This window comes from Stegastes partitus, unplaced genomic scaffold (assembly GCF_000690725.1).
Source record: "Stegastes partitus isolate 25-593 unplaced genomic scaffold, Stegastes_partitus-1.0.2 Scaffold1392, whole genome shotgun sequence".
In the NCBI taxonomy this organism is placed as follows: domain Eukaryota; kingdom Metazoa; phylum Chordata; class Actinopteri; family Pomacentridae; genus Stegastes; species Stegastes partitus.
This window is the reverse complement of record NW_007579123.1, coordinates 40,728-54,542: the sequence shown is the minus strand read 5'-3', so window position 1 is coordinate 54,542 and position 13,815 is coordinate 40,728. Positions and strand designations below refer to the sequence as shown.

The 13,815-nt window shown below is 37.8% G+C and overlaps 1 protein-coding gene across 1 annotated transcript in view; it reads right to left on the bottom strand.

The window, feature by feature from the left end:
- Positions 1-13,815, bottom strand: part of ulk4 (unc-51 like kinase 4) — an 88,001-nt gene that overhangs the window by 43,285 nt on the left and 30,901 nt on the right. Inside the window, exons 20-26 of the mRNA XM_008299201.1 lie at positions 11,078-11,239; positions 10,276-10,461; positions 8,511-8,638; positions 1,948-2,081; positions 1,450-1,571; positions 1,030-1,086; positions 22-73 (exon numbers count right to left, since the gene is read on the bottom strand). Of these exons, the coding sequence (XP_008297423.1) occupies positions 22-73; positions 1,030-1,086; positions 1,450-1,571; positions 1,948-2,081; positions 8,511-8,638; positions 10,276-10,461; positions 11,078-11,239 (841 nt within the window). The remainder of the gene's footprint in view (positions 1-21; positions 74-1,029; positions 1,087-1,449; positions 1,572-1,947; positions 2,082-8,510; positions 8,639-10,275; positions 10,462-11,077; positions 11,240-13,815) is intronic.

Genomic DNA, 13,815 nt, shown 5'->3' with positions numbered 1-13,815 from the left:
AGTCACTATAAAACAACTCACCCACAGCACTGGACAGATTTGTTTCATTTGACTCTACAGAGGTAATGTAGTTCTGACAGAGACAGAAATGGTAGAAATTACATGTTTGAAAAGAAATAACACAACTATAGAAGGCTCTTTATTTTTTTGACATACTCATAACTACATGCTGTTACAGTCCAGACTTCAAGTATTTGGACACGTTTCAGCACATTCAGTCTTTAATAAAATATTCAATACTACATTAAAGTGCAATGTCTCAGTATACAAACTGCAGGAGTTCCAAAGTAATTAGACACTTGGCAGCTAAATGTTTGGTGGGCAGCTGTGTGTCATTTAACTGTTAGACAATAAACCAAAGAGTTCACACCTGTCTCAGAGTTGACTGAGAGTTGCCATTTAGATTGAGGTGAATCTTCAGTCAATATGTGCAGTAAAGAAGTGACCATGCAAGTGAAGAAGGTAATATTGAGGTTTAAAACAAGCAAAAAGCTGAGATATCCAATGTAGTTGGTTTGCCAAAAAAGCAGGTAGTTTGAAAAGCAGGCGCAAAGAAACACAAAGGCAAATGACCTGAAAACTGAGGACCACAAGTCTTGATGATCAGTGAAAAACATGTGGTGGCTACAGTAAAAGCCTTGGAGGGCATCAGCAGAGGCGTTACAGAGTGTCAAACAAAATGTTAAATATGATGATTTAAAAAAAAATAAAATAAATCTATCCAATTACATTCACACCTTTACATTTAGTGCTTCATGTGTTAAAATGACTCTCACACACAATGTTTTGTATATTGTGTAAACCTATTTAATGTTGTATCCACTGTTTTATTCCTGATTGACTGTGCTAAACCAAAGAGCCTAAAAACTAAAAGCAGTCTAAATACTTACAGTCTGGAATGCTATCCTAAATGTCTTAATGGTTCAAACTTGCCCTTGTACATCCTAGTTTTTGCCTTCAGTCTGTGAAACAACCACTCTGCTGAAGAGACATAAAAAGTCGAAACATGACCAGATACAGAACACTTACCAGCAGCAACCCAATATGCGTCAGAAACTCTTCGGTTACAATTTGAGATCTGAAGACCTGTGAGGAAACATAGAGTCACTCACATCATATGTTTGTCTCAATGGCTGTGCAAACACATCCGAATGGTTTGCAGTAAATAGATTTAACTATGTGGTGTTTACCTATGGCTTACCCATTGCCTAAAACACTAGTGCAAAGTACTGTATATATTTTTTAACAGGTCCACTCATCCAGGCGTCAATAGGAGTGATTAAAAATAAGTATAATTAAATAATTGACTTGCAAAACACATGAAGAAAGCTGTGTAGCAATAGAGATGAGCACTGGTAATTTAAAGGACTAATTATGAATATGTTGCAGACAATCTTGTTAAAATGTAAAATTCAAACAATGAAGAAAAATAATTTTGGTCCAAGTTACCTGAGATGAAAGAAGTTCCAGCACCACCGACACAGTAGGTAAGGTGTGTTTAAGCTGTTTACTTTGAGCTGTAGATGGGTGTCTCCTCCCAATCACACCCTTCAGGGCACATACGACGTCCTCTAGAGAGAGGAGAGGAGAGGAGACAGGACAAGGGGACACATGATGAGATGGAATGAAAAGGAGGGTTAATTAGGTTGCTTAGGACAATACAACAGTATAATTTTCATAAAGCTGGATTATATTGAAATGCAAAGTGTTAAAATGTCCTTAAACCATACAAATATCTGTATTTCCTATGTACAAAAACAAGTTTTCTTCATCACCTGAAACTCTAAAAATGGTTTTGCAGAATGGGAAGTAAAAAAAAAAAAAACTATTACATGTAGTTCTGGATAGGAAATATGGACAATGTTGAGTTACTGATTTTAGAATGTATTTCAACATTCAGGCAAAAAATAACAAACGGAAAGCATATTCATGCAGAAGTGTGTTTACCCATTATCCCTGGCGCAGTGCTACTCAGATACACAATCAGTAAATCCAGACACTGAGACAGGTATCCTGACTGGCTGGGATTCTCTCTGAGAGGAGTGGCTTTGCGCAGGTCTCTCTCCAGGTACATCACAAGTCTAGAGAGAAAGAGACACACATGCATTATATGTCACACAGTAGATGGCTCAAGTTATTTTCACCGCCGTGTCTATTTTAAAGATGCAGGTTTTGACCGTTCTACTCGTCACTGTGGCTCGTTCAACTATATCCACTCAATGACAAGCATGTACATATTGAAATGATGCAGGAACAATAACATTGTAGTCACTGAGCTACGAAATTCTGACAGGATGCATAAAAATTAGGGGCAAGGAGATTGTTTAAGAAAGAGACAGACAGTTTGAGAACATTTTTATTCTCATCAGACTGTGTCTGTTGAACAGTAATCAATAATATTCTATTCACAAATTCAGAGCAGGGAGGAAAAGGTTACCACCACTAACTGATATTCATTACAGAAACACAAACACACCCACGAGTGTGTATGAGTACACGCACACACGCACACACACGAGCACAAGCATGAATAAATGCAGACACATGCAGAAATTCAAAGAGGTCATATTAGTTAACAAATATTGATTCCAAGCCTCAGAGTGGCAGTGGTTCAGGGGGAGCAGGTTATTACAAATTCAGGATTTTTCCTCATAATGTTGCATAAAAGATTAGCATCCAGCATTTGCACTGGAATCCAAGATAGCTACTGTAACTGTATTTTACAGTTCATTTCAGGTGAGCTCTCAGAATATTTACTGGATTTCTCGCTATTGTTATGGGTTTAGTGCAAAGCAAAATAACTAATGCAAACAAAAGAAAAACAAACAAACAAAAAAAAGACAAACCATTGCCATTAATTGGTCATATTAAAATTCACTTGCAGTATAACCTTGAGTCTGGCCACTGAGAAAGACCTGCAAATTACTAATTAACTTCACTGATTTATACACTGTTTAATCACCTACCTGTCTGAAATGATTAGACAGAAACAAGTAAGGAACAACCTTGCCACGATCTAAGTAATCAACTATCACAGTCAAATGATTCCGACATAGTTGGAACACTGGACTTATGCAGAAATTCTTTCTGACACGATCCCTGAAGCAAGCAAGCTTACTTGCTTTCTGCAAATGTTAATCCGTTGTTATTGTCATTAAAATTATTCTAGTTAAACAGTACCAGTGGAAGAGGGCAACTCTACCAGGCCAGCACACTGTACATTTACTAACAAAGTCACACAGCACAGATATCACAGCTTGCTGATGCTTTGGATTTTATATTACTTATATATCAACATATTATTTTATTTTAAGTCTGTTTTGTATCATTGTCCTCACATCGAAACCTCTTTTCAGTTTCACTTTCTTCACTGATTGCATGACATTGATATCCAGAATTTTCTGTTATTCAGTAGAATTCCTCCATTAAGTATTTCCTGTGGCACTGGCTGCCACACAACCAAGAAGCAGACTATTTCCATCCTCATGTTTAATGGTTGGCAAAGTGTTCTGACTCTATTCTGTTCTTCTTTTCTTTCCCCCTCCAGCCATACCTTTGGTGACTGTGACCAAAGAGTTCCATTTTAATTTTCTCAGCATTTGTGTACAAAACAGCTCTGGCTAATCCAGACGGTGATTTGCAGACTTTAGACTGTGACAAGGTGGAGCAGTTGGTGAGCACTGCTGCCTCGCAGCAAGAAGGTCGCCAGTTGACGATCTTTCTGGGTGGAGTTTGCATGTTCTCCCTGAGCAGCATGGGTTCTCTCCGGGTCCTCCAGCTTCCTCCCACATGGTCCAAAAACATGTTGAGGTTAATTGGTGATTCTAAATTGTCCGTAGCTGTGAATGTGAGTGCGCTTGGTTGTCTGTCTCTAAGTGTAGCCCTGTGATAGACTGGCGACCTGTCCAGGGTGTCCCCTGCCTTCATGCTAAGTCAGCTGGGATAGGCGGAGTATAGATAATGAATATATATATATATATACATACACATATGCACATATACACACATATATATATATTTGCTTCACAAGCTGTATTTTTGTCCCTTCACTTCCAAAATAAATGTAAAAAAATAAATAAACTATGTCATTTGCCCAAAGTTTTGCACACAACTGTAAATCCTTGGGCAAAATTGTTACTGACAACAGTATCTTAATAGCATTTGATTGGTATTTATACAATGATAGAATTGACAAAGACCAAAAAAAGGGACACAAATGTAACAAATAAATTATGATCAAAGAAAAAATTTCACTTTGCATTATCCAAATATGTCGGGATCAGGTTGGGATCCAACTGCATGAAGGCCTGCCATATAAACTTTTTTTAATCAACTACTTTAAAGGACATGGAGGGGGAAAAAAATCAAGCCTCATCATCCATATCCTCAAATTCAGCTTTTGAAAGACCAGGAACACAGTCCAAACTCATTTTCCTCTCACATTTAAAAAAATGAAAAGCAAGTAGAAGAAAAAACAGGATTGTTCTTTGAGAGAATGAGAACCCAGTATCCAATAGTTTTTTTAAAAAAGATATTTCAGTCTGGTGCAAAGTTGTAGAGCAGCCAACCGTCCAAACCCTGTGCGTTCTTCTCTTGCAGCCATTTTTCCAGACTGCCAAACAAAGAGAGACAAACTTGCCACCTCTCTGTCAGTCACTGTGGGAGACTCACAAAGTACTCACACAGTACTGACCTACAAGTGGCCCACAGTGTGTGTGTGCGACTACATCTGTTGAAAGTCATCACACTCCACTCCCAGTGGCAACCTTGACACTTACTCAGTGAGACCTGTGTGAGTTTATTTCATAAAGACAAAAACAACACACACACATACACACACACACACATATATATATATATATATATATTTTCATGCGACTGAGGAGCTAATTAAAGACAACGTGCCTGAGTGAGAGCAGGACTGAGGGAAAGACGTGTGTCTGTGTGTGTGGTTGAATCATGCAGAGTCCTCAGTGGGAGAGAGACAGGCAGGTCAACTCTGACAGCTCCAACTCAGTTAACAGAGAGAAAGCAAGTGAGAGGAGAGAGATAAAGAGTACAGGACGTGTCTGAAAGAGAGAGAGACAGAGAGAGAGAGAGATTGGAAAAGAGCTGGAGAGAAAGTATAAAAATAAAAACATTTTAATTCTGTTTTGTTGTTATGTGCAAAAGAAGGCTGGCAAAAATTGTATACTAAGGAATAGGGCAGATGATGGTATGGCATTAAGCGGTATGTCAGAGTGAATGGTCCAGTCAAAACAATCCAAAATTAATCATGGATCTTTATTTTAATTTATTGTCATTCATTCTATCTGGATCTCAGTTCCAGAGAACACACTATTACATATGGAATAAATATTTTTTAAGGTATAGTTTTTAGGGAATTGGTACACCAGAACACAACGTACTGTAACATTTTGTACTAAAAGGAAATAAGGAAAGACAGATGACGGCTAAACCGCTACTTTGCAACACCACTGCCAATTTAAAAATGTTTTTCTAAAGAGAGTTTGTTTAAGAAGAGAATACAACTTTATTCTCCACCATAGTGAAACACTTTCTTTTTTGCTTTTAAAGATATTTAGAGCACCAAGTCCAATTCTCACAACTACTTTGTTTTAATTATTTCTAGCAGACCAGCTCGTTTATTTCCTTTGTGTATTGCATTGTGGACCATAAGTGCCCATCAATGCCACTCTCACAAGTGTCAGTGACTGTATAATTCTGCATAATAAATTGTATTGCGTGTAATGAAGCTTTGAGGATGCTTAGTTTTGTCAGTATGAACCCACAACTGCTTCAAAGCTCAATTACGACTGTTACGTAGTGTACCATTGATTTGGGATATAGCTTGTAATTTAAACTTTAGAAAAATAGAATAAAACCAGAAAACAAATTCTTAATAATTTGGATATTTATTGCTTGGCATAATATTAAACTCCATTTATACTGAACTAAAAGGGTTCCTTGGCAGCTGAGAGGTTTTGTGATTATCTGAGTCAAAGGTAATAAAGTGATATAATGAGATTAGTACTTGATTTACGGTGAGAAAATACAGATACAAAGAAAATCAGTGGCTGTGTCAAGACACTCCACTCCAAATAATCTTGACATTACTATTAAATAGAATAGTTCATCTGACTGTTCATGTTTGCTATATGTCAGAAAGTAATACTGAAGACAGATAAAAACAAAAATCTGAGACTGAGAAACACAAAGAGGAGAAGGTAAGAGTGGCATTTTAATAACAACAAAAAAACAACAACAAAAAACAAACTTGGCAAAAAAAGAGGGACAAAGAAGATGAGAAACAGCAAGGAGGGGAAAGATTCATAATGTAGGGCATTTTTTTCAAACTGAAATGCCAACTGGATGTAAATTACCAGGGGAACTAGATGTATGTATATATGGATGTATAATGCATATGCATCTGACCACAAGGGCTATTCCCATTCACAACTGCATTGCACAATGTGAGGTGAAACACAGGACAACCAGTTAATGAACCATTTGAAGTTCCAGTAAAGTTACAACATACAGTAGCATAAATTAAATGCCCTGGGTACATACATTTATATTATCATTCCCACGGCTGCTGTGCTACTTAACACAAAGGTTACACAGAGTGCAACTGCATTGCCAACAACCCCAGGCAGCATTTTCAAGGAAGTCTCCCTTCTAAAAGCTGCCTGCATTAGATAACGGATAACTTTGCTGAACAGTGTTCAAGAAGTGCTTGCATCAGAATTTGAAACCTCTGATTCAAGATAAATCACTCCTCAAAAGCATGCATGTTAAGATTTGTTGATTTAATTATTTCATGAGTTGAGAAACCGTTGAGTTTACCATGCAGCATGTCCGCACTTAGTCAGTTGCAAAAAATAAAATTAAAAAATAAATTAATGAATTAAAAAAAAAACATATATATATATATATACAGCGCCCTCCATAATTACTGACACCCCTGGTTAAGATGTGTTAAAATCCTTAAAATAAATTCAATTTTTTTTATTGCAGAAGCATACTCTCACACTGAAAATTGTAGAAAAATGTAACCTTCAACTCAATTCAAATGAATTGTTGGCAAAAGGGGGTTGTACAAGGGTGCTAATGATTGTGGCACACATGATTTGATGTAAAAGAATTATTTTTTAATGTGAGATTTTTTTCACACTGAGTAAATGCACTTGAATTAAAGGTTGAATTTTCCTCTTTTTTTTCATTGTGGTCTTATATCATTTAGAAAAAAAATGAATTTACTAGAAGCTAAGCTGCATTTTTGTAAGGACAGGACAAAACAGAGCTTTTGGGAAATGATGATGGAAGCCTCTTTGAGACATCATCAGCTGCTGTGTGGCAGTACAGTTGAGAGGTCAATTTTTTCTCCCCTGTACCTCTCAAACAACCTGAAAATGATGGACTCACTTTTACAAGCAAACAGGGTTTTTTTTTTGTTTTTTTCAAATTTTGTCAGTTACTGTGGACATAGTCTTATAATGTACAGCACGTGCACAAATTGCATTTTCAGGCACGTTCTCTCCCATTTTTCACATTTTCGGCTGAATGAAATTGATACTATCTGCAATTGCATCTCCCTAGCAGTCAGTTTGTCCCAGCTAAACATCTGGAATGACTCCTGAACCAATGGGACTGCTTGGCTTTAGCTATACATTTTATAAGGTACTCAAATTAAACTAGACAAAGTTGTTGTTGTGTCAGTGTTTACATATACTATTTTCTTCTAAGTGAACATTTTTACATTCCAGAGAAAGAGCACAATTTTGGATTTGCCCAACCACAACGTATACTGAAGAGGGAATTTAGTTTCAGCTATGGTGTGGCTGGATATGTGAGTGCACTCACATACTGAAAGCAACAGCTAAATAATTAAAGGGAAATCCCACCCTGAAATGGAATTCACAAATGCTACTTGTTTGTTCTCTGACAGTTCAGTGTATGTGTGAACATGGGCAACTACATTCCAGAGAAACTAATTAGCCAGTGGTCTGACAGACTGAGTGGAGTTAAGAGTGAGCTTCACTGGTCTAAGTCTGAGTACAGTCAGACAGTAGGAGGGTGCACAGTGAAATGTGATAAGTTAAGAGAGGCACATAACCCTCAAGCAGGATCCACGAGTTATTACTGTGTTGCAACGCAGCCCAATTAAAAAGAGTGTGACTCATTAATCAACAAAATGAAACTGTAATTCAAACTTTTAGCATTCTTGCATCTGGTTATCATCCTTTGCAGAGATGCTGCACTGGGAAGGTCACATAGCTTCTCACTTTCTACTGAGTAGCACATATCCAAGCCTAGATTTTTGCCCACCACAGTGTTTAAAATTGAATTTCAGTTCATCAAACTCTTACAGCTGTCTACGAAGACCTTAAATATGAGATTAAATCAATTATCATACATTCATAAATACCAGCTCCTCATCAATAAACTGACACATGGCAAAACTATGGTTTCATTATGTATGACTGAGGGGACACACTGAGTGTATTTACCTGTGTTGGCAGCAGTATAGCAGAGTGTGTGTGTTGTCTTGTATTAGTAGCAGCAGTAGTAGCAGTGCCTTGGCTCTTGTTACTGTAGATGGACTCTCTAGACAGCGCAGCACCTTCAACACCAAGTCCTGCCAGATGCAAATAGACAAAATGTGAAAATCTTCCTGAGGCTGGTTGTGGATATGTTTGTTGGTGTCCAAAGTGCCTTGTAATTCAGATATTTTCAGTGAAGTAAGATAATAGAACAGACTTCTAACGTTGCAAAGTAATACCTATGAATGAAAGATTTTCACATTAACATCCCTGCTAAGTTGGTTGATTCACAGCATGAAGATAAAAATGTACGGAACATTATGAATGTGTCTTATCAAAAGATACAGAAGTAAACTGAAAAAAAAACCCAAACGATTTCTTGCAGCTCTCAATGCTTTGACCCCTTGTAAGAAAAATGTGCAAATGAACACTTTCCTCCAGGTGTTCAAAATTGTATGAAATTTTCAGAAAATGCATTAACAAACAGACTAAAATATAATCAGCTCAGACTCCACATTATCACAAAACTTGTGCACACAGACACACGCACGCGTGCACACAAACACAAACTCGTGTCTGCCTACAGCTACTTGAGACAGCCAATCACTCAGCAGCAGTAACTGGTTGGAAAAAACTCGACTGACCAGCGTTCATTACCATTATCATTATCACCAGCACCATACACTGCTGAGTGTGTGCGTGTGTCTGTGTGTGTGTGACAGCAAGTACATCCATGTGTGTTTATGGAGCGACACACCAAGTTAATTAATTTCAAAGCCCAGTAGTGTGTGCCTAGCTGATAAGTCCCTCCCCACTACCCATAATGCTTTGCTGAAGTAGAAGGCTGCAGCGTGTTCATTCAGCCAATTAGCCCAGATACTGACACACTCAACAAATTAGCGGGTGTGCTTGCGTGCGCACACACTCACACTCACACTCACACACACAGTCGCTTCTCACATGCATGTACACAAACACACACATTAACAGACAGAGTTCTGTGTAAACAAACTCTTGGACTGTCTGTCTTTGTGCCAGGGGAGCGAGGGGGAGGTGGGGGAGGGGTTTGTGGGGGGTGAATGCATATCAGTGTATAATTAGAGCAGAGTTGAAGTACTAAGTTTGTATTCTGGTGTTAAATTGGAAATGCTCAATGCAAATAAATTCAGTTCAGAGTCAATTACCAATGCTAGACTCCAAGTTAAAAACCTTCAAATCAATTTCAGCCCCTCTGCCTCACCAAGATTAGCACATCACATACACACTAGATGGGCTGTCTTATGAAAAATTAAATAAGTAATTCCTGACAAATTAGTTCATGCACAGTTCAGCATTAGTTCGTGAACTGTATGGAAGAGAGAAAAAGAGATACACTAACAAAGACAGGGAGAGGAAGCACAACATGAAGATTTTGAGTATTTGAGGCTACTTTTGTTTCTTCTTCATGTTGTTGTGTAGTTATCTAGGAGTGTTTTCATCCCTCGGCTACTGTGCAGACACCTTCTCATTACAGACATTTCTCACATAAACTTCTCGAAAAATCAAACTACACTCAGTAAGTGATGCTACCACCTAAATCTCCTGCCAAATATTGCTGCAGCAATATCAATAAAATATAACATTACTACAGCGTAGTTGTTGATATGTGAGTGTATGTATTTGAATTTTACATGTTTTTTTGACATATATCGTCAATATTGTCATGTAGGTGTGTCTGAAAGTGTACACGTACCCTGCTCTGTGTGATGTGGTGTGTTTTGATACGTGAGCTGAGTAAAGCAGTGGCCACAGCAGTGAGCAGGTGCTGCTGCACTCTGGCCCCTGCTCCACCTATGGCCTCCAAGATGGCCGCAGGGCCACAGGTATCAATCACTGCCAAGAAGACTGCTGGGGCCGCACGGCTCAGCCTAGAAAGAGACTGAAGAAATAGATGGATAAACACACATGCACACATTGAGGTAATGTCTGTCAGTCATGAAATGTGATCCCATTCCTTACTAATGTCATGTTGCGCTGGAAGTCCCTGATGCTAGGCATATAAAAAAAATTCAATGCTTCAGAACATGGGATCACAAACGATCTACAAATACATTTTTTCCACGCCCTGTGCCATTAACAAATAAATAAAAATTATTTAGGAGTCTGACAGTGATTCAGGATATCAGATGCTGCATTTGGCCTAAATTAAGAGACGAACATGTAGTCCATCCTAATATAAAATGGATAAAGTTGAGTTACTACATCTGCAAAATGTTGTTTTGGAAATGCAGAATTTAACTTTTTTCCACAGCTGTCAGACAACACAATTCGAGCAAGTCAAGCATTTACCTGCTTTTACTTTGAATTTCCACAAAGCACTACGTTCATTTAAAAAAAACAAAAAAAAAAAACACCTTGTCTTTTGAATGTCAACCGCTTGAGTTCACCACCATGATTTGGTTGTGTATCTATGTGTTTGGAGGTCCTACAAAGATGGCAGTATGTGTTAATACTTTCACACATTCAGGATTGTTTGTATATGCATGTGAACTTACAGAAATGGCAGCGAGCCTGACAGCTTCCACAGTGGAGTGAGTGAACAGGAACCACAAGGCGGAGCCTATCTCTGTGGTAGCCAGGTGGTGGGAGGGGCCAGACACAGTTGTGGAAATGTTCTCTATGGCTTTCGCAGCCATATGGTGAACTACAGCATCATCCTGTGAAACCAGACACACAAATACCTGTAAAACATTTATCAACTAGGTATGGTAGGTGACTATATAGTGAGGTAAAAAGGAAGCACATTTTATTCAGTGAAATGACAAATTTAAGACAACTCTGTTAATACACAATTAACATGAATAGAAGAGAATAGAAGAGAACCCGCAGCAGAGTGACTGAACCACTTGTAATGTTTAAGATGGTTATAATTGTGGTAGATAATTATATATATATATATATATATATATATTGTACATGTTGCAACTGGACTTATATTAACACATTAATGACAAAGTCTATGTACTGTCTTACCTAAAAATATGTTTGGAAACTGATTGTAAGTTTAACAAAAGAAAAATGTTAATAGAGTCAACCTAAAAAACATCCTACAAACCGATTTGGAACCAAAGTTTGTTAAACCTTGCAGCTTGAATTCAAAGTCCTCAACTAACTACTATGACTCTGACCCGAATGACCCTTCTTAGCATAGTCTTTAAATGGGAAAGGACAGAGAATAACAAGCAGAAACACTGAAAAACATGCACAGAGACAATACAGGCCGAATGAATGTATTGTTGTACTACAATATGAACTGAAAAACCTCCAGGTACCAGTACAAATACTTGACATTAGAATAACCAGGCGGTGGGTGGCCTCAGTTTGTATTGTTCAGTTTGTAAAGACAAGCTTTAATACCGGTGTGTAACTTTGCACATACATTCTAATACCACTGCATATCATTGTGATTAGTGTCCAAACATTTTTTTTTGTCCTTGCCTCGCCATTGTGACAGCACATCTTCTGGTTCATTGTTAAGTTGCAAACTCAAAACTCGATTACTGAAAAATGTGACAGAGCAAAAGGCAGCAGTGTACAAAGAACTAATGCAATCACAAACTGACAATTAGATTAGCCCTCAACGTCAATACAAAACGCGGAGAGGTTGCATATGTGTATGAGCGCACTTGTGTGAGCATGTGTAAGTGTCCAAGTGTTTATGTGTGTTGCTCTGTGTATACTGTATGTGCCCACACACCTTTGCCTCAGCAGAGAACAGTTGTTTGTGTTCAGACAATGGGGCCAGGCTAATGAAATCTCTGTGGATGAGGAAATTAGTTTTTCCAGGAAAGTCATTGTGGAGAAAGACAGGAAGTAGAACAGAAGTGATTGCCTCTGTCAGGTTATTATTGTGTTTCACTGTGTTACATCACTTCAACGCTACGCTCCCTAGATATGAGATACAATAGAGCCTATTCATTAAACACAGTCAACTACATTTTGTGGTAAAGGTTCATATTAACAGCGAAAACATTAATTTCACTGTGGCAATTTAGCATGGTAATTCTGAAAAATATTGTGACAGATAATGACACTTTAACAAAATTGCTGTATTTCACATCTAAATAGCATTGACAGTCCACATAATAATGTATGAAACCCATAACACAAAAAAACTGAGAGACTTTAGACTAAATATGTACAATTACAGTATCAAACACATATATCCTTTGTATAAAACTTACTGATATCGCTGAAACTGGCAATGAAATGTTTTCAGTTTGTTCCTTCATAAACAACTGCAGTTATCGTCAGTTTGATTTCACATCTAAAATGGACCCAAATGGTGACACATTTCATATAATCCATTTTTCTTCTGTGTGCTCAGTTTGTTTCAGGCAGTCCTAGTTCAGACCCAAAATACACTGCTAATGCTTTGTGTTGTGCCCTCCTCTAAAGCTCCAGCAGTCCTGCAATATACTGACCATATGGACAAATGGCAGATGTGGATTATGTGGCTATGGCTACAGGAATACTTGAAAAACTGTTTGTTTATAGACATTTGGATTCACTGAAAATTTGTCAACAGTCTTTTACAGTACATGTTAATTAAAATTGACTATAGCTGGAAAGATCGTCAGTTCAGCAGGGCTGCAGTGGTTGAGGTGCTCGGATATGACCAAATGTTCATTTGTCGGACCATAATTGATGTTAGTTTAGCAAGAGAAAGATTCTACATTAATACCCTTCCAGGATTAATTTGGTGGTGGGAGGAACAGACTACCTGTGAACACCCCTACAGTTTACAACTTTAACCTTGCCCAACTCAATGAGAACTGCTAGATCTAACTTATTCCTGAATATGGACTGGTGCATGTTTACTGTTCCAAGTCGCTTGTTATCATGTCTGTATCTCATACCCAGATTGAAACGATTTAATAAGTTGCAAATACTAGCGTTATACATTAATTCACAATTTGTTTAGGGTACGAAGGCTAGCAGGTAGAGTAAACTCTGGCCAATTTAGCTTTTTCTAAAGTTAACAAGCACATTTTTTTTGCCCCACGGCCAGTCGATTGGTTGGAAAGTTGGTACAATTTCAGTTGACCAAGATTTTCGTTGGTTGACTACAGTCCTATAGTTCAGATGGAACTGTCAACCCCCCCCCCAAAAAATAAATAAATAAATAAATAAAAAATAAAATAAAAATAAAAAATTGCCTCAGTACCTAACTTGTGCAGTATGCAATAACAGCAACTTCAGCAGCTACTGTCCTGCAGAAACCTTATGTCTA